Source organism: Cotesia typhae, unplaced genomic scaffold (genome assembly GCF_013202065.1).
Source record: "Cotesia typhae breed Kobodo isofemale line unplaced genomic scaffold, CoteBio_Ctyphae scaffold_13, whole genome shotgun sequence".
Taxonomy (NCBI): Eukaryota; Metazoa; Arthropoda; class Insecta; order Hymenoptera; family Braconidae; genus Cotesia; species Cotesia typhae.
Window position 1 is genome coordinate 18,988,518 of NW_027423774.1, and position 19,542 is coordinate 19,008,059.

The window sequence follows — 19,542 nt, forward strand, 5'->3', positions numbered from 1 at the left end:
GTATGATTTCTATTTATTTTCTCGTTTATTATAAATTAGGTACCACATACTCATTCATTCTCAGAGTGGATGTTGATCATCCCGCATTTAGTTTATACAAATTTTCAAAACTGAGGTCAAAATCAAAAATTGTCGAATGATTTATTTACTCAAAAATTTTTTTTTAAACATACTAAATTTTTTTTTTAATAATCTAGTGATTTAACAATTAAGTTAAATTATGATTATCCATTATTATCATATTATTGTTTTTTTTTTTTTTTTTTTTATTACTTAAGAACACACTGTTGAACGATCAATAATACAGACTAGCACCAAATATATTTGGCATTAGTGCTGATGACCTATTTTATCGAGATTTACTTAAATAATTTTTCGATCGATTTATTTATTCAAACAATCATTATCGCTATTTTCAATGAACGTCTAATTATTGTTCGTTTATTAATTCTAACAATGTAGCTCTAAAATAGTCACAACATCTAGGCAGTATTTTAGTGTCTTCATAAACATGATTAATCTTTTTTGTATCATTCGTTCGACCACAAGTTAATGCTGTTCTTCAACATCTAACTTCAGTGACTTATTGATATTCAATTAATTTATTATTTTATTTAAATTAATATGATTTGTAATAATAATAATAATAATAATTATAATAATAATGACGATGATGAGTTATGTAAAATAAAATAAACACGAGAGTATAAATGATAATTTGATTTGCAAATAAAACTAATCAGATTTTAAAATACTCGGTTTTAGCTGGGGGTAAATAAGCCCGTAGCTAATTAATTAAATCAATTATTTTCATACATTTAACTCGATGTATCGCAAAAATTTTTTTTAACAAACAACCTTTCTCATATAATTTCTCAAAATAAAAACCTAGTATCAAAGACATAAATTAACAGAACCAGAAAATATTATCTAAAATAAATTGATTAATTGCTCGACACAGCGACGTTAAATGTAACGATAATAATAATAGATAATATAAATGAGCTTGCACGAGATCGCTAATAATAATAATTAATTAGTGTTAAAGTAAAGATGACATTAAAACGACCTCGGTTATTTGATGATGCCTATTGTTGCACGCGGTGACCTTTAACTAGTAACAATAGTAGCTAATAATCCTGTTTAGGCTCCAACAGATTTCATCAAGAGATCTGTGCTGAGTGACTTGGGCCTCTCAATTGGGAGACCGTGAGCACGGTCCCACACCAAAGCGGAGAGAACACCAAGCGCTCGGGATACTCCGAACAGCACGGTGTAGTAGTTCATTTCCTTCATTCCGTAGTATTGCAAGAGCACACCGGAGTGAGCGTCTACGTTGGGCCATGGGTTCTTTACTTTGCCAAGCTCCAATAAAACTGGAGGAACGATCTTGTAAACTTGAGAGACAAGCTGAAACAAAGCATCAATAGTCATTATAATTAATTGTCTCAATTAAATTGATGCGTGATGACATTAATAATCACGTTACTAAAGTCAAAAGGGTGTATCTCAAAATATATGTCTTTTTGGCTTTGCAGAACTATAAGGGCGTATAAAAAAAATTTTTTTTTCGTCATATGCCCTTTGGATCTTAAGAAAATAGTCAAAGTAGCTTCTAAGGACTTTAAAATGTTGAGATCTAACGAAAAATTAATTTTTGGAAGTGAGACTGAAAACACACATCTCAATTTATTTAAATTAAAAATTTTTTCATTTAACATAAATTGACAATTTAAAAAAATTCGACTGTGATAGTATTTTCAGTTGAATTTTCAAAAATCTTTTTTTTTTATTAGATTTGGACGTTGAGAGGTTCTCAGATCCTAGTTTGACTATTTTTTCTTTTGGCTTAAAAATTTTTTTTTCTCTAAGTCAAAAGGGCGGATGTCAAAAAAAAATTTTTTTTTGCGCTTTTCAACAAAATTTTTACTTTTATACATTTTCTAGTTGGGGAAAAAAAAATTTTTTTTTACACCCTTCTGGTTCTGCAAAATCAAAAGGGCGTATATTTTGAAATACGCTCTTTTGACTCTAGTAACGCGCAATAATAAAAATAATAAAATTACCTTGAACATGGGGTCGTTGGGGAGGTGTTTCATGGCGAACTCTCTCTGGCAAGTGTACCGCGGGTCAGTCTTTCTGAGCACAGCGTGTCCGTAACCAGGAACAACCTGTCCACTCTTGAGTGTGCTCCAGATGAATTCTTTGAGCTTCTCGTCGGAGGGATTCTCGCCAACCTGAGACTTGAGCTTCATCAGCCAGACGAGGACTTCCTGGTTAGCCAAACCGTGAAGAGGTCCAGCCAGCCCGTTCATGCCTGCGGCCAGGGAGAGATAGGGGTCGGAGAGAGCAGATCCGACCAAGTGAGTAGTGTGGGCAGATACGTTTCCACCCTCGTGGTCGGTGTGGATGGTGAGGTAGAGTCTCATCAGCTCGACAAACTCTTTGTTGTCGTAGCCGAGCATGTTCGCGAAGTTCCAGGACCAATCCTTGCCGCTGTCGACGGAGCCCAAGCCCTTGCCGTTCTTGTAGATGTTGCGGTAGATAGTCGCAGCTACCACGGGCAGCTTGGCGATCAGGTTCATCGAGTCCTCGTAGGTCGTCTCCCAGTACTTTGATTTATGGACTCCGCTGCTGTAGGCTTTCACGAACTCGCTTTCGCTGTTGAGCAGCGTGATCGCCGCCGAGAACTGGGTCATGGGGTGGAGAGTCTTCGGGAAGTCGTTCAGAGCCTTGGTCACGTGGGCGGGCAGAGCGCTCCTAGCTGCCCATTCCTTGGAGATAGCCTTCACTTGGGCTTCAGTGGGCAGGTCTCCGGTGATCAGAAGCCAGAAGAGACCTTCTGGAAGTGGCTCGGAGCCACCTGGGGCCTTTGGCAACAGCTTCTGACACTCTGGGATTGACTTTCCACGAAACCTGATACCTTCTTCTGGGTCCAATACTGATGGCTCCCAAACTAGACCCTTGATACCACGCATACCTCCGTACATCTAAAAAATAATTGTTGTTATTATTGTGGTGGTAAATTAATTGATTGAATTAAGAGTAGAATGAGTTGTAAGAGAGATGATTTAATGAAAGTTAAAAACCAGTGGGTCAATAGGTCCCAATAGTAACCACGATAAAGTTATCAATACATTGACAAAGTATATTAATTTTTTTTTTGTTTAAATAACTTATCGATCAGTCGATGATAATTAATTAAGAAAAATAATATTACGATAAATTTATTTTAAAATAGAATTACTTTGAATTTTATTTCAAAAAAATCATACTGGTGGTATTTTTAATATTTCTTACCATATCGATGGTGACTTCACCGACTTTGGTAACTCCATGCTGTTTGCGGAAGTTCTTTACACGTTCCTGCTCTTTCGGAATTTTTTCAGCAAGGACTTTCTTCAAATCCGTTGTCTCGGCTGACAAAGAACGGATGATTGTTGATGAGCTTATTTTCTGAAAATAAAAAAATTTTTATCAATAAATAAAATTTATTTTTTAGAAATTTATACTGAAATTAAAGTGATCGGTAATCAATAGGATAGAATTTTATTATTTTAAATTAAATTAGAGTAATTATTGCGGAAACAGAACGATGTAGTCGCAGGTAAGTAATATGTGGGTCGAGGTGGGAGTTTTTTTTTGGTCTTCTCTCATATCGGGGTAAGTAGAACGCCTATCATAAGACAGTTGTAAAGCAACGAACATCACTAGACTTGCAGAGAAAGACAAATCTAAAGGTCATGTGATACATATTTTTTTTTATAAATAAATTTAATTTAATTAATAAGTAATAATCAAGTAAATTTATAATTATAAGAGATAACTGGAAAATTTTACACTATTGCTGTAATTATTTGAATTGACGGACATGTGTGTTGTTTAAATATTTAATATAAATTAATCTTTGTTCAAAAATCAAGATAATAAAAGATAAGAATTAAATTTGCCAGTTAACGACCGCTTATTTTACAGGTTGTAAGTTACTATCAATAAATGTCTTAAGTGTCGGTAACTAAAAACCGGGTGGATTTTAATAAAAAAAAATTTTAACTCAGACTAAATATAAATATAAGTATTATTTTACAAATGAAATTAAATAAAAATATCATAAAAATAACAAAATAAAATTATGAGCATTCATCGGCCACGAAAAATCACGTGAAGACTTATCGCATGTGATCTTCCAATTGACTTTCAGAGTTATAGACACTTCCGACCTCATGAAAATATCGTAAAACATCATTGTGCATAACAATATATCCTGATTAAATAAATTTTATTAAATAAAATTATACGGTAATTTTAAAACTTGATCATATTGGGAAAAAAAAAAAAAAAATTACTGTAAATTTATAAGTAATTTAATAAATAAAATAAATAATTTTTAAGCCGGTGATTTTAATGTTAAAATTGATGACAAATTGACCTTGGACAAAACTTGCTTCCTCGTATGACGTCATTGATTCACTTGCTTATAATCGAGGAAATATACTGATATCGTGAAAGTATACATTAATATATGATATATTTTTTTTTTTTTTTTTTCAATTTGATTTAAAAATTTCTGGCTTTTTTAATTAATTGAACATCTAAATGGAAATTAATAACTAGAATATTCGATCGATGAATGAAAAAAAATCCGCTGACTGTAATCAGGACAGCGATGTATAATTTTTTTTTACGGCAGCAACATTGTGACGGAAATCACGACGAATCAACGATTAGAATGATTATGTAACATTATTTTTTATCACTATTTTTACAACAAGATCCACCTGAGTGGTAAATTGTACGATTTATTTTGCTTGCGTCACTAAGATCACGCGATTTTTCGTGGCGTGGTCATATTATAATAATAATTAATAATGAAGCTGTAATTTAAAATTTGTTTTTTGAACAATCGAGACATTGTGAGCTCTATTTGTTTAAAAAAACAAAAATAAAACAACTTTAATCTTCTATGAATATTTGTGTTTTACAGACAAAATAAATGACAAAATAACAAAGTAATAAAATAAAGCTATCTGGTTTTTAAAAAGTAGAATAAGTACTTGGATAAAGTAAACCAGAATTTAGATAAATAAATATTTGTAATTAATGAATTATTGAAAAAAATAAAAGAGAAAGAGATAAACAAAACTGGTTTTCATAAACTTTCTCTGTAATAAAATTTGATTATCATAATAAAATTTCTAACGCCACGTGGCTTGGCTTTTAATATATAAACGTAAAATAATACATATGTAGATCGTTTATATATGTAAATGTATATAAAAGAATGATGGGAAAAGTCTAACGTTTTTGTCACGAGCAATAGTTTCAAGCAGCTTCTCTTTTTAAATTCTCTATGTATTTTTAAAAATATTATTTATGATAAATATAAAAATAATTTGTTTGTATATATTGAACGATTTGTTAACTTGCTATTAAATATGTCTGCAATTAAAAATAAGTGACACATAAAAATATCAATAACTGTGCTGATAAAAATTTAATTATCGGCATTAATTGTAATCCATATCACAAGTAATTGTGTTTCGATGATAGGAAGGTAAGTCGGTAGTTTTTCAATACAACGCCGAGTCATCTTTTGTGTACCTAAGCGTAAATAATATGTTTATATTAGTATAATAAAAAAAAATTTTTTGAAAGTATTTAAAATATATTAAATAAGCCTTGAGTTATTTTAGAAGACAAATGTTTAAGAATTATTAATAGCGAGTTCGAAAATAGTTTAGCCACATGCCTTATGTTAGATAATGATGTCGGTGTATATACGTACAATAAAGGTAATTTTCTAATCGCAAATGCTAAGCCGAAGGTTCTCTTTTATGTTTATTATTTATGTATATTTAATTGAGGATAATAATCAGAAAAAAAATTCCGAATGCTTTAAAATCAATCTGATGATTTCATATCTTCAGAGCCAATTATTGATTGTAAAAAAAATGTCCTACGTGATATACAGGAATTTAGTGGCCGAGGTCATGAAATTGGCAGCCAGGATGATTTTCAAAGACGTAAGAGCCTTGATCTATGTGGATCATGAGAGTGGAGCAGTTTTTCGGCCTCGAATCTTCACTAATTTTAGTTGCCGATTACCAAACATGTTTTTTAATTTTACTGTGTAATGTCTTGGTTAAAGGGCGTATGAGACAAGATATCATATTTTGTCTTTTTACTTAAATTCTCAAGTACCTAAAAATTAATTAATTATTAACAAAATAATTGATAAAAAATTGATACTACCATTTAAAGGCCAAGGGTATCACCTTGAAAGTTTAATTACATAATAATAGGGCAAGTAAATTTGCAGAATCTAAATTTAATAATAAAAATATAACAAGGCTGAATGAAAATGACCTGGGTTATGATTATTGATTTACTAGCAATCCAACAAACTGGTCACATTATTGGATTTTTAAGTTCTTTGTCCCTAAATTAACTCAGTAAAAGTATAATATGTAATCTTGTGTGAGCCGACATAAATGTTAGATATTTAAGAGGGGCCCTTCTCCCTTTTGACCTGAGATTTTTTGTCCGTAGGCTTCTCAGGTACAGTCGGTACAGTCAATTTTTCAGAAACATTTACTACGTGTCGTTTTTATTTATTTATAATTTTGTTATGTAAATTTTTGAATGGCCTTTTTTTCTGTACTGTTAATTAGCTGAAATAGTGTTTAGTTTTTTTACTAGCTATGAATTTAAGAAAAAGAGTTACGTAATTATTGACAGGTCTTTGTCACAAGAGCGCATGCATAAGATTCAACTGACGCTTTAAAGATATATAATGTTATAAAAGAGAGTAATTTAATAAATTATTTATAAATAAATTAATTTTATACTTCATTTAACGAGGATAAACACACTTAACGCCTCAATAGTAGATTTAGATAACTTTATCAGAAGACATTACACTAAAATTTTAGCTAAGTTCTTTTATTTTATCATTTAATATTAAAAAATCCAAGCTACTTGTCAATTACATGACTTTTGCTAAAAAAAAAAATGTATTTAAAAATTAATAAATAGTAATTAGTTAAAAAATTCATTAGAATTATAAAGTGGGAGGTCCCGTTGGACCGAAAGAATTTTTTTTTAAGGAATAGGGGGAATATATTAATTCGAGACTAGAAATAGAGACGCTCCGAAAATCCGAGGAATTTATAGGATGGATGAAATTAGTGTGAAAGTAAAGTAATCGATATGAGATTCGCGAGAGAGATTTTAACGTTATAAATTAAAATATTTATTAATAAAAATAAAAACTTACTTGGAATTCTAAGCATCGTGCTGCGGTACAACGGAATAGTGCCATTGTCCTTATTATCCTTATGCAAGAAACGTGGGTACTTGTGATAGACAGAAGGTTTTATCCCTTAGCAAGTCTTATTTTGTATAATCGACCGAACCGACCGCGCAAAGATCTGGCGCCCAACTCGACTACCAAAAGCACATACGCTGCCAACACTTACGGTGTTCCACACACACGCTTCCTATTAAGTACGCATGCGTTTGTGCTTATAAAACTCCGCGCATGAGCGGGTCTTGATGGACAATCAACCAATTCCTCAGTTTTCAGTTGCTAACGCGGGAGTTTTTAATTTTATTTGTTTAAATGAAAATTTAATTTATTTAAAATTTCCAAAACTGTTTCAGATCTGTAATAAAATAGAAATAAATAAAACAAATTAATATTTTACTTAAATAATTATCATTACTCACTTGTTGAATGTAAAAAAATGAAATCCATAAAATCCGTGATCCATTATGTCTGTAATTATTTCAATTATTAATTTAACGCCATATTGGTGGACAACGAGATCATCTTGCTTAATTTTTTCCAGATTTTTATGGACACTTTCAGGAATTTTGAGCCCGCAAACATTTATAGTCTTCATTAAAGAAGAATAATTAATTATAGGCATCACTCCAGCAAGTATTGGAACAGCAATACCATTTTCTTGACAGTCTTTTACAAAATTAATGAATGCTTTTGAATCATATATTATTTGCGTGATAATAAAATCAGCTCCTGCATCAACTTTTTCTTTTAGATAAAAAAATTCCGACTCTTTAGTCACTGACTCTGGGTGTCTGTCTGGATATCCAGCCACTGCTATACTAAATTTGTCATTGTAATTTTTTTTTATAAACTTGACCAGGTCTACTGCGTACAAAAAATCTCCAGTTGTACACTCACTGTCTACAAGAACAATATAAATGAATAAATAGGCTAAATTATTAGATATAGTTTTGTTTAATAATTACCTCCACGAAGAGCAAAAATATTGCAAATTCCAAGCTCTAAAGCTTTATTTAAAATTTCTTTAATGTCATTTTTAGTTTTTCCTCTTGCTGTCACGTGTAATAGAGTATTTTTTGGCATTTGTGATAAATTATTAAAATTGTTATTTGAGTTTTTACGCCAAGTTAACGCATAAAACAGTAGAAAGTATTCTTGTAAATCCATAAAAAATCTGTGATAAATAAATAATTTATGAAAATTAATTTAGCAGATATTTTATCATTTTAAGATTTAAAAAAAAAAATTGACAAGTAGAAATTTTAAAAAATGAAAAATGGAATTTTTTAAAATAATTTTTTTGAAAAACTTTCTAAACAAATTTTTTTAAATCACTGCTACTTTAATGTCATAAATAAATAAATTAATAAAATATTAATATTGAATATGCAAAATAAAAATTTTCTGATGTCAACGATTTGAAAATTTCATAATCATCCATACCTTTGATGAACAATTTTATCTTGACATTCTATTAATTCAAAACTATAAAAAAATTTTTTTTCTTCCCATTTTTCCTTAATTACTTTCTTCAAATCATAATAACAATTATTTTTCAATGAAATAATCGACATTGATTTATATTAATATAAATCACTTTCTAATAAATGAATAGAAACTGAAACTGACACTTTTATATTGTTGTTTTATAACTGATAAAATTGATGACAGCGCACTCTGCAGATTAATTCAGAACTAAGTTAAAAAACGGAAAAAGCAAATGGCTGACATAGTAAAAGCGGGAAAATTGTTTATAAAAATATTTTTCAATGAATTTATAATTATTTAGAAATTATTTATTAAAAAAATCTAAGAAATTTCATAAAATAAAATTTTGACGTATTTAATTTTATTATTTTAATCAAAAATTACTCTTGAATATTTAATTATTTCGGAATTAAAAAATTTACAACCTACTTCAACAAATTCCTCTGTTCAGAGCACCGCATTCCCTTGATTGAACTGCTGGAATTAGTTTCATCAGCATCAGCTTAAAACGTGCACGTGAGAAAGCACATTCAACACGCATAGCCTCACAAATCTCAAGTCTAACGATTATCAGTGAGTTAAATAAATAATTATCATAAATTGTAATTGTCAAATTATTTAACTAGTTACATCCCAAGAAGATGTCGTGGCTTCTTGGTGCTCGGCATCAACAGCAACAGCAAGATTTTTCCCAATTTGTTACTGGAGGAGCTGCTGGTGCTGGTGCCGGTGGCGATGATCCACCTAAAAAATCCGGAGGCGGATCAGGCATGGATGCTTACAGATTCGACTCAAGTGCTCTTGAACGCGCGGCCAAGGCTGCCAAGGAGTTGGAAAAATCACGTAAGTTCTAATAACTTGTCACCCGGGTTTTTTACTTTTCATGGAGAATTACGTAAGAGTTTGGGGTTAGATCGATGGACTTGGATCCATTAATGATGCAACAGTGGTGCTCAATTGTGTATTCAAAATTTAAATCCTCAAAATTATATTTTGATATTTTATTTTAATTGATAATAATTTAAAGAATGATTTTAACTGTCATAAAATAATTTATTTTATTTTATTTTTTTAGCTCATGCGAAAGACATCTTGGAGATGACGAAAGTCCAAGACCAGACCAAGATGAAAGAGCACGAGGCTGCAATCGAGCAATTCAAAGTCGAGCAGGAGAGAGTAAAGGGCGAGGAAAGAAGAAAAGCTATTATTGAAGAAACTAAACAGCATCAACAGCGTGCTCAATACCAGGACAGTTTGTCCAGAAAGAGGTACGAAGATCAGCTGGCACAGCAACAGAGGATGAACGACGAGACTCTCAGGCGACAAGAAGAGTCTATTGCCAAGCAGGAAGCCATGCGGAAAGAGTCAATTGCCAAGGAGGAAGCCATGCGAAAAGCTATCATTGAACACGAGCTCGAGTTGAGGCATAAGAATGAAATGAAGAAGCTTGAAGCTGAATCACGGGCTAAAGCTAAGATTGATCGGGAAAACCACGATATTAATTTAGAAAGAATTAAACTCAAAGCTGCTGAACATCGAGCCACTCTTTTGGAGTCTATAAGGTACGTCAAAATTATTTTTATTATTTATGGTTTGTATTAATAATTATTTTAATTTTATTAATTAAATTTTTATTTAAAGAACTAAGGGATCTTTATTCGGAACTGGCCTGACGCTTTTTCTTCAGGACTGGGATAAAATAACCGCTGCAGTTGGTGGACTGTCTCTTCTAGCGCTGGGAGTTTTTACAGCGGGAAGAGCTACGGGAGTAGCAGCACGGTACATAGAAGCTCATCTCGGCAAACCGTCACTAGTTAAAGAGACTTCGCGTTTCTCAGCGCTGAACGCTCTTCGTCATCCCGTTGCGTCAGTAAAAAAAATGTGCGAAAAGCAGCAGCCAGACGCTCTTTCCGGAGTCGTACTTGCCCCAAAGTTGGAGGAAAGATTGCGAGACATAGCAATAGCGACTAAAAATACCAAAAAGAACGGCGGGACGTACGGTAATATTTTAATGTACGGTCCTCCTGGTACCGGTAAAACAATGTTCGCTAAGAAACTCGCCCAGCACTCAGGAATGGACTACGCAATCGTAACTGGCAGTGACTTTGTGCGTCAAGGAGGAAACGGAGTTACAGAGGTGAACAAAGTATTCGACTGGGCTTCGACGTCGCGCAAAGGCTTGCTGCTGTTCATCGATGAGGCTGACGCCTTCTTGAGAAAGAGATCTGGCGAGCATATATCGGAGGATCTCCGTGCGACGCTCAATCAATTCTTGGCCAAGACTGGAGAGCAGAGCAACAAGTTCATGCTGGTGTTGGCCTCTAACACTCCCAAGCAGTTCGATTGGGCCGTCAACGATCGTCTCGACGAGGCGGTCAAGTTCAATTTGCCGAGCCGGGAAGAGCGAGAACGTCTAATACGTCTCTACTTTGACAAATTCGTCCTTCAACCTGCGATTGAAGGCAAGCAAAGGTTCAAGGTCGCAGAGTTTGACTACGGTGCGCTCTGCCGTAGGATGGCTGACATCACCGAAGGCCTGTCTGGACGACAACTGGCTAAACTTGGAGCCACTTGGCAGCGCGCTGCATATGCTACCGAGGACGGCGTGCTCACTGAAGAGAAAATAATTGAAAAATGCTTGGAAGCTGTCGAAGAGCACAAGGAGAAGGTCCAATGGCAGAGCGAAGAAGAGAAAGAAATTTCTGCGTACACTGATATTGATGACACAGATAAAAAACCATTGGCAATCGAACCGGCTCCGAAAGCTGAAAAAGTAGATAAAGCCTAATGTATTTAATTAATTAAGTAATTATTAAAAATAAAAAAAAACAATTCAGCTTTAAGAGTCATATATTGGAATTGTTGAATACAAACTGCCGTACCCTATTTTTTCATTTTTAGTAGATTTCATAAAAATCTAACTATTGCAGCCGTCCTCATGGCGCAACTTTTAAAAAATTTAGTCATTTTCTGACTCAGTTTGTCGAGCTGAGTCAGAAAATATATATGGTTCAAAAGTTTATATATGTATGTATTTATATATATTTATATATATATATATATATATATATATATATATATATATATATATATATATATATATATATATATATATATATATATATATATATATATATACGATATAACGCGGCTTGTCAGCACGATAGCGTTCTCAATTTATATCCGATTCTTCTCAAAATCAACATGCTTTATATATCGATAAATACCAAGGTTAAGTTCGAAGATGAGCTCAATCGGTCGAGTAGTTTTGAAATGACAGGATTTTGAAATTTTGAAAATCGTAAAAATTGATGTTTACACTACTTTAACTTGATATAATTACTGAACTAGACAAGATATCGGAATTCGGTAAAATGCATCTTGAAGCTTTTTATTAAGCTTTAATTTTCACTAGCTAGAAGTGGAAATAGCTTTTATATATATATATATATATATATATATATATATATATATATATATATATATATATATATATATATATATATATATATATTATATGTTATATGTAATTTGCAATTTGTAATTTAGATTGTAGATATTTGAAATTTTATTTAATAACTAATGAAATGAAATCTACTTCCATTTCGGCTGCCGAATGGCCTTTTTTTATTTATAGCTTCTTTTATGTATTGATATTACTTGTAAAGTTCTATTGAATGACAATTAGTTTAAAATTCAATTAATGATTTAATGTTATATCTGTCGGAAAATTTTATAGTGTACATATAAATGTTTAAAATTATCACGCGTTATTTAAAATAGTTACTTAGAGCTTAAATACATGAATGGATAATCTCAGGGGCATTGGATGAACAAATTTATTTCTTACACTTCCAAGTGATGATCAGTTTCCGATGTTGTTAAATTCAGCATTGTATATATAGCAATCATTTATAAATTTAATTGTTTTGTTATCATTTTTTATGTAAAACATAGAACAGTTAATAAAAGATAATATTTGGTTTAAAAAAAAATTTATTAGTTTTTTTAATAGTAAAAATTTTTTTTTTTTTCATTTTTAAATATTTATGACATACGATTTAATATTATTCGAGACTATAATTAAATATTTAGTTATCTTTGTTGGTTAGAAAAAATATATCTCACAATTGTTAATATCATTTCATTTTCTAACTTTGTAGTAAGTTAAAATTAATCACACTTTCTTAATAATAAAATCCTTGCTAAGACACTTGTGGCTTTTCAACAGTTGATTTCACCTACACTATTCCATTAAAATCTTTTATATTATACAGTATATGTCCGAAAAAAAATTATTTCATAATTAAAAAAAGAAAAAAATATTTGAAAATTAATTTTTTTTTTTATTCTTCTTTAAAATAATTGCGAGAAGTTTATAAATTACTAAATACATTATTAATTAAATAAGCTTGCGCGATGTTTTTAAGTAATGAGGTAAATGTTTGTTTTAAATTGGTAAAAAATTGATATTTATGTTTTGCGATCAATTAGAAAATGATTATAGAAATATAAAAAAAAAAAAAAATTGAAAATGATTGTCACACAGCCCCGTAAAAGCTTTTAATTATTTAAAAATTATTTATGCTGACAGTAGAACGATATACTTCTATTAAAACTGAACACATAATTGGATTTCGAGTAACTGTTAAAATAAAAAAAAAAAAAAAAAAAAAAAAAGAAGAATAATTAAGCCTACTTTTTTTACAATCAAATCAACAATATTCAGTCTAGACGATATCGGTCACAAAAACATAGCCGACTTAACTAAACTGCGGGCTGTTGTTAAATAATCGATGCCCTTAATTAAGTAGATAATTAATAAATCAGTTTCTATTATTAATATTAAAAAATACATTTAATCTCTTACGCGAAGACCCCATATGCTTGTTCTGCGCACGCCAACAGTGGGTCTCGCAATAGAACTATATAAAAATTTATTTATTTCAGTGCCAGACGAATTATTTTGCAAGTTTTTGAACATCGGTTCTGACATTAAGCCAAATACATCCAAAAAACTGAGTGACGGCATATAGGCGAGTCTTACATATGAAGAAGGTGAAATACTGTAGCAGCGGCTTAGTGATAAATGTTCGAGTTTCGAAAGACTCAAAATACTTTGGACGGAAATTATTGTGAGCAATGTACAATCACTTAAATCGAGTTCTACTAAATTAGAGCACGAGTTTGTTAGTATTTTGACATCTGAAATTAAAAATAATAAAATAATTATTAATTAAGTTCAATAATCTAAACAATCTATATTATTAACAGAATAGTGACTGCAAGGTTGTTAGTTTTAATTAATTACCTTCATCAGTAATTGTTTTCCTACAGCCGGCAAGATTTAATCTGTCAATGGAAGGAGGTAGTGATTTGCATAGTATACCTACTGATTCGGAGTCTAATGAACACCATGATATATTTAACGCAGTTAAACTGAAATTAAATATTTTATTAATTAGCTATAATATTATTTTATTTATCCATATATTCAATTGTAAAATAAAAAAAAAAAACAACTTACTTTTTTAACTTAATTAAATGTTTGACACCTTCAGTATTAATACCTTCGCACATAGTTAAATTAAGAGTATTAATATCATAATTTTTACTTATAGCTTCGCAACTGGCTTCATTTAACGTACACTTTTCTAGTGACAACTTTTTCAACAGTAGACATTTATCAATAAGATCTGTGAGACCATCTGGAGAAATAACAGCCATTGAAAGATCCAGGTACTGTAATTTACTGGTGTAATCCTCACACAGTACCAATGAACCAGGACTAAATAACGGGTCGGACAGTTCAGCCTGGGCTAACCTAAGAATTTGAACTCCACGTGGCAAAATGTGTCCTAGAGTACCCTCGGCGAGGACCTTGCTGCTGAGATCTAGCCTTGTCCACAGAGCCTCATCTCGCGCTATTTGGCACCACCGTCTGCAGACTGACATCGAACGTACCAGGCACTTCTTTGGTAGCCATTTGAATATCATCAACACCATTTCATCGGACAGTTTGTTGAACTCATCTTCACCTACAATAGAGGGTCTTTTTTTTCGCCTATACAGATAATACTGATCTGCGTCGCTCGTGTTCAACAAACTACTCGACTCATTTTTGCTGTAATTCTGTTTGTCTGCAAACACTTCATTGCCAATGCGCGACGAATACCCCGACTCGTTACCCGTAGTACTATACACAGCTGGATCTTCTGAGTGGTAAGAGTCTTGATCCAACCTTTACCCAATAAATATTAAATGTTAGTAATTTTAAAGAGCTTATCAAGGTCTAAATTAATCTTTACTCGTCCTTGATCGATTACGTCGCTCATATTTTAGCCTACTAATCCCTTGAACTTAAAATATAGCTTCAATGGACCCTCGAGCATTGTTAGTAGCCTAAATTAAATTTATCGTGATAAAATTTATACATACCTATCTATTGTATCAAAATTACTAGATTTATATATTTTATTTTTATCATCCAGGTCAGTGGTTCCATTTTCGGGGAACTGGCGACTGGACTCGGAGCTACTTTCATCAGGAGATGATGTCGCTTCATCCTGAGATGGTTTTTTGAAACTCTCCGAACTTGCATCGTCATCCAGCATACTAACTCCCAGATCCACCAGCACTTCTGGCTCCACGAGGCTCGTGTCGCCACGGTATGACCACCTTCGCCCATTTTTTGATTCACTATTCAGCGTACTGTTTAAATTATTGTTGCACCCGTCATCTAGCTTCATTCGTTTGCTGAAAAATATAATTTAAATTTATTATAAAATTAAGTTGCAAAAAAAAAAAATAATTAATAAATAAATACACTTGACAGTGAAAATAATAAAATAAAAATTATCAACCTGTTCCACCAGGAATTATCAAACGGATTCATTGGGACCAGCCACAAAAATATTTTATAAAATTACAAATTTACAAATTCAACAAGCATTTCTTAGAATAAAATATTCTACATAAAAAATATGCAAAAAATACGCATGCTTTATAAAACTTCACACATTTAACACAATAATAATTACAATTTACAAAAAATATTTTATTTGCTATTACTAATATTGTTTATTATAAATTGACAAGGAATTTTAGCACAATTATCACAAATAACCTTAAATATTTGGCAAGTAGAGCCAAAATAAATACTAGGTAATTACAATAGTAAAATATACCAACAATAATTGTTGAGTAAAAATGAAAGTATATAAAAAGGTTTATAAATAAATTTACAATAATAAATGCACATAAAAGAAAAATATAAAAACAGGTTTTCCTCAAAATGGTTGATGTGTTACTTTTTTTAGCTAACCGACGCTTGGGAAATTATTTTCGTGGAAAATATGAGGGTAGTGGCATTATCTTTTATTCTTCTCTCACGTATTTTGGATACAGACCGGATCCGAATCGGATGCGGGGAAGGACAGAGAAGGGAAGGGGACAACACTGGGCCGTGTATTTTGGAGGGAACACTACCTGTGAACCCCAACATTTTTCTTCGTTAAAATTAATAACACAATGGCCACGTCAAGAGAAACTTTTCTCACGGTCACAGCTCTCGATAATTAAACGTCGCAAAAACGCCTGGTAAGATAAAATGCCTTGATAAATAGAATTTATATGTGAAATTTTAAACCGGCAGCAACGCATAACCTCACCTGGGTTGACTTGCACCTGCGCCCCCCTTTAGCAACTACTAACAGCAACAGGTCAATTAAAACTCAGATTTTGTTAACTAAGACAAATTCACAGACTCACAAACACAATCACTGGTTAATTGGTTATTAATAAATAGTGTCAAACCTTTCAGGAGGTGAATATTCTCCGGAATCCTCGGGATAATCGTCACTCAATCTCGTGTTTTCCTCCATCACGGCATTAATTTTTGGCGGAATAAAAGGCTACTGGTGATCTGGCCGACTAGTGAGTAAATACGCGCCAGTTGCAAGCTTCGTTTGATCCCCTACTTGGAGATTATTACCAATACTGTTTTCTTATTGGTCAAGACTTTAGATGCGTGCGCAATTTAAATAAAAAGCGCGCGGTTTTAGAGCGCTCGTGTTTTTACGCGCCAAATTTTAAATTTATTTTTTTAACTTATAAATTATTATTATTATTTTTTTTGACTAATAATTAAAAAAAAAAAAAGAATTGAAAAAAAATTTCTAAATGCACTATTTTTTAATTTTAATATTTATGCAATAAATTAATCATTTATAAAAGTTAAAAAATTACCATAAGTTTTATTTCAGTATAATTTATTTTTAATTTCAACATTTTAACATTGTTATTGATAAATTTATACAATTCTTCTCTTTCTTCTTAATCAATAAAATTATCACTTTATAAAACTCATTAAAATTTAACAATAATAACAAATATAATTTTTTTAAAATTAATTAACAGAAACCACGAAATTTTTGATCCTCATATCGAATTATAGCATTTGACTGAACCATATCTGAAGTATGTTTATGAAAATTGAATCTTGGATCCTTGGAACAAGTTTTAGGATCATACCACCATCCATAGCTAACAATAAAATTTTATTAATTTCTTCTGTAAATTAAAAAAAAAAAAAAATAAAACATATATTGATACCTTTGACTAGATAAAATCGGATATCGATAAAGATCTCGGGGTCCTTTGCGCTCTTCTTCAATCCGCGCGTTAACTTGATCAATAACGTCGTCAATGGTGACATCTTCATAATCCTGACGTGAGTAAAATTTCGGCGTGATCATATCTGCTGGAAATTTAATAACACCTTGAGTTAATTTATAATTTATAATAAAATTTAATTAAATAAAGTACCGTCTACTCTGGAATATCGAGTGCCCGATTGACCGACCATCTGCTGTTTAGGAAAGCAAAGCTTGAAGGGAGGTTTTTCCTTTGGCTTTTTTACTAGTCCTGGACTTTGGGCGCTTCCGCGTGAATCCGACTGATCTGTTGACATTTTTTTTTTTTTAATTTATGCCATTTAAATTAATTATTTAAAAAGGATAAATCACTTTTCACTGAAGAAATAAAATAAATTATCGATTGATTTTTTATCAAAGATTGAAATAGTTTAAAAGAGCAAACTAATGGCTGAGATTTGTTTAACAAAATGGCAGATTTAGAGCGAAGACTAAGTAGGAAATTACTAAGCAAAACATTTTATCAATAATTGAGAACGGTGACTGGCGGTCCACAATATCTTTAAAGGATATAATAGCCACGCGACTGCGATTATTTGATCGATACTTATGGAACTAAATTATGTTATTACATGCAACAACTAGTAAATTGTTAAATTTTATGAATTATTTCATATATGTCTCATTTTTACTCTTCATTTATTGCAATAGATAATTTATTTTATTAATTCATTTAATTTAGCGGCAGTGGACTCAAAAATGAAATTAAAAGTTTTATATTTGTTTAATTTCATAATTAAAATTTTAATGACTCAAAAAAACAGATAATTTATTAAAATATCTGAAGAAATAAAAAAATTAAAATTTCCTCTTTTGTAATTATAAAAAACTAAAAATTTCTGCTTCCGTCAACATAAAGATGAAAAAAAAAAATTTAATTTTAACTAAAAAAATTTTACACTTAAAATAAAGAAGAAAATTAATTGGCAATAAAAAAATCAAGGAATAATAAATACAAATTTTTTTTAATTTGTTTTGTTTTTTTATTTTTTATTTTCGATGCTCACCATTAGTAATTCATCTGAATTACACAATTAATGGCTAATTTTTTGCATCAATACAAAATGTTTTTTTTTTTTCACCGCTCATTATTGAAATCGAGTTACAATCTTGATAATTTATTCGCGACAATCTAATAAGCGCATTGCAAAAATTAATTTCTTATTCCATCAAATGATCGATTAAATCCTGGAGTGTGTGAGTATTTTGTGTGAGTGTGAGACACATCCAGGGTTTAGTTTTTGTATTTAACAAAATGTCTTATCTCGTTCCACAATTTTTTTTTTTTTATACAAAAGATTGTTTCGGTAAAAGTCCTCCGTCGCGCCTGTATGCCTTCAAATGTCTTCAACTGATCAATATCCGCCTTATAGCTTACTTCTACTTGTAATTTTATTTAATTCTTAGTCTTAAGTCTTAATCACTAATTATAATTACAATTACTTATTATTTATAATTTAATTATCAATTAATATTAATGTTTTTTTTTTTATTAATATTTACTTGCATGGTTGTTTGTCCATTTAATACCCTAAGGTGGAATATTTTCACGATTTATAACGACTCAGAATTTTTTCAAAACGTCAACGGCTTAATTTTTATTATAATAATTTTTTTTCTCGTTATATCTCGCGTTATTGTTATTAATAATTATTCATTAATTTTTTAGATTCCAATAAAAATAATTTGAGTTATTTAGATGTCTTCTTTAAAAAAACAGTAATTAAAATTTTTTAGATATTAAAAATTTACAAAAAATACATTTTTATTCTAAATTGATAAAAAAAAAAAAATTATATTTTTTTTTATAATAAAAACTAATTTTATTAAGATTTAAAAATAAATTATTTAAAAAAAAATTCCATCTTTAAAAACTTAAAAAAAATTAAAATTGAAATTTTTTATAAATGATTTTCTAGATTTAATTCATTATTTAAAAACAATTAAAAAATTTTGCAATTACTGTATTTTAAAATAAGACATCAAAAAATAATTTTTATAATGAAAATTTATGACAGATAAAAAATCTAA

General features: G+C 30.7%; 5 protein-coding genes across 8 annotated transcripts; 1 reads left to right on the plus strand and 4 right to left on the minus strand.

Annotated features, from left to right (window-relative positions):
• Nucleotides 1–242: 242 nt before the first annotated feature.
• Nucleotides 243–7,417, minus strand: Kdn (citrate synthase). Its single transcript, XM_074253644.1, has 4 exons — nucleotides 7,277–7,417; nucleotides 3,301–3,456; nucleotides 2,067–2,990; nucleotides 243–1,410 (listed from the first exon to the last, which is right to left on the minus strand). Exons 1-4 carry the CDS (start codon nucleotides 7,319–7,321, stop codon nucleotides 1,144–1,146), a joined length of 1,392 nt encoding a protein of 463 aa, XP_074109745.1. The 5' UTR covers nucleotides 7,322–7,417; the 3' UTR covers nucleotides 243–1,143.
• Nucleotides 7,277–9,307, minus strand: LOC141534348 (methylenetetrahydrofolate reductase (NADPH)). The gene is made up of 4 exons (XM_074253663.1): nucleotides 9,227–9,307; nucleotides 8,275–8,483; nucleotides 7,729–8,209; nucleotides 7,277–7,664 (listed from the first exon to the last, which is right to left on the minus strand). Exons 1-4 carry the CDS (start codon nucleotides 9,256–9,258, stop codon nucleotides 7,610–7,612), a joined length of 777 nt encoding a protein of 258 aa, XP_074109764.1. The 5' UTR covers nucleotides 9,259–9,307; the 3' UTR covers nucleotides 7,277–7,609.
• Bor (ATPase family AAA domain containing bor) lies at nucleotides 9,294–11,648 on the plus strand. The gene is made up of 3 exons (XM_074253628.1): nucleotides 9,294–9,640; nucleotides 9,873–10,359; nucleotides 10,439–11,648. The coding sequence occupies exons 1-3, from the start codon at nucleotides 9,439–9,441 to the stop codon at nucleotides 11,583–11,585; spliced, it is 1,836 nt and encodes a 611-aa protein (XP_074109729.1). The 5' UTR covers nucleotides 9,294–9,438; the 3' UTR covers nucleotides 11,586–11,648.
• A 1,955-nt stretch (nucleotides 11,649–13,603) lies between these two features.
• On the minus strand, nucleotides 13,604–16,751 carry Skp2 (S-phase kinase-associated protein 2). 2 transcript variants are annotated; one of them, XM_074253640.1, is made up of 5 exons: nucleotides 16,613–16,751; nucleotides 15,236–15,553; nucleotides 14,325–15,038; nucleotides 14,109–14,236; nucleotides 13,604–14,002 (listed from the first exon to the last, which is right to left on the minus strand). In XM_074253640.1, exons 1-5 carry the CDS (start codon nucleotides 16,678–16,680, stop codon nucleotides 13,656–13,658), a joined length of 1,575 nt encoding a protein of 524 aa, XP_074109741.1. In that variant the 5' UTR covers nucleotides 16,681–16,751; the 3' UTR covers nucleotides 13,604–13,655. The 2 variants fall into 2 exon arrangements, with proteins under 2 accessions (XP_074109741.1, XP_074109742.1); XM_074253641.1 differs by lacking the exon at nucleotides 16,613–16,751 and adding an exon at nucleotides 15,661–16,229.
• Nucleotides 16,752–17,072: 321 nt separating this feature from the next.
• Nucleotides 17,073–18,216, minus strand: LOC141534359 (uncharacterized). 3 transcript variants are annotated; one of them, XM_074253677.1, is made up of 3 exons: nucleotides 17,624–18,216; nucleotides 17,411–17,555; nucleotides 17,073–17,341 (listed from the first exon to the last, which is right to left on the minus strand). In XM_074253677.1, exons 1-3 carry the CDS (start codon nucleotides 17,766–17,768, stop codon nucleotides 17,209–17,211), a joined length of 423 nt encoding a protein of 140 aa, XP_074109778.1. In that variant the 5' UTR covers nucleotides 17,769–18,216; the 3' UTR covers nucleotides 17,073–17,208. The 3 variants fall into 3 exon arrangements, with proteins under 3 accessions (XP_074109778.1, XP_074109777.1, XP_074109776.1); XM_074253676.1 differs by having other exon boundaries at nucleotides 17,411–17,558; XM_074253675.1 differs by having other exon boundaries at nucleotides 17,411–17,576.
• Nucleotides 18,217–19,542: the final 1,326 nt, after the last annotated feature.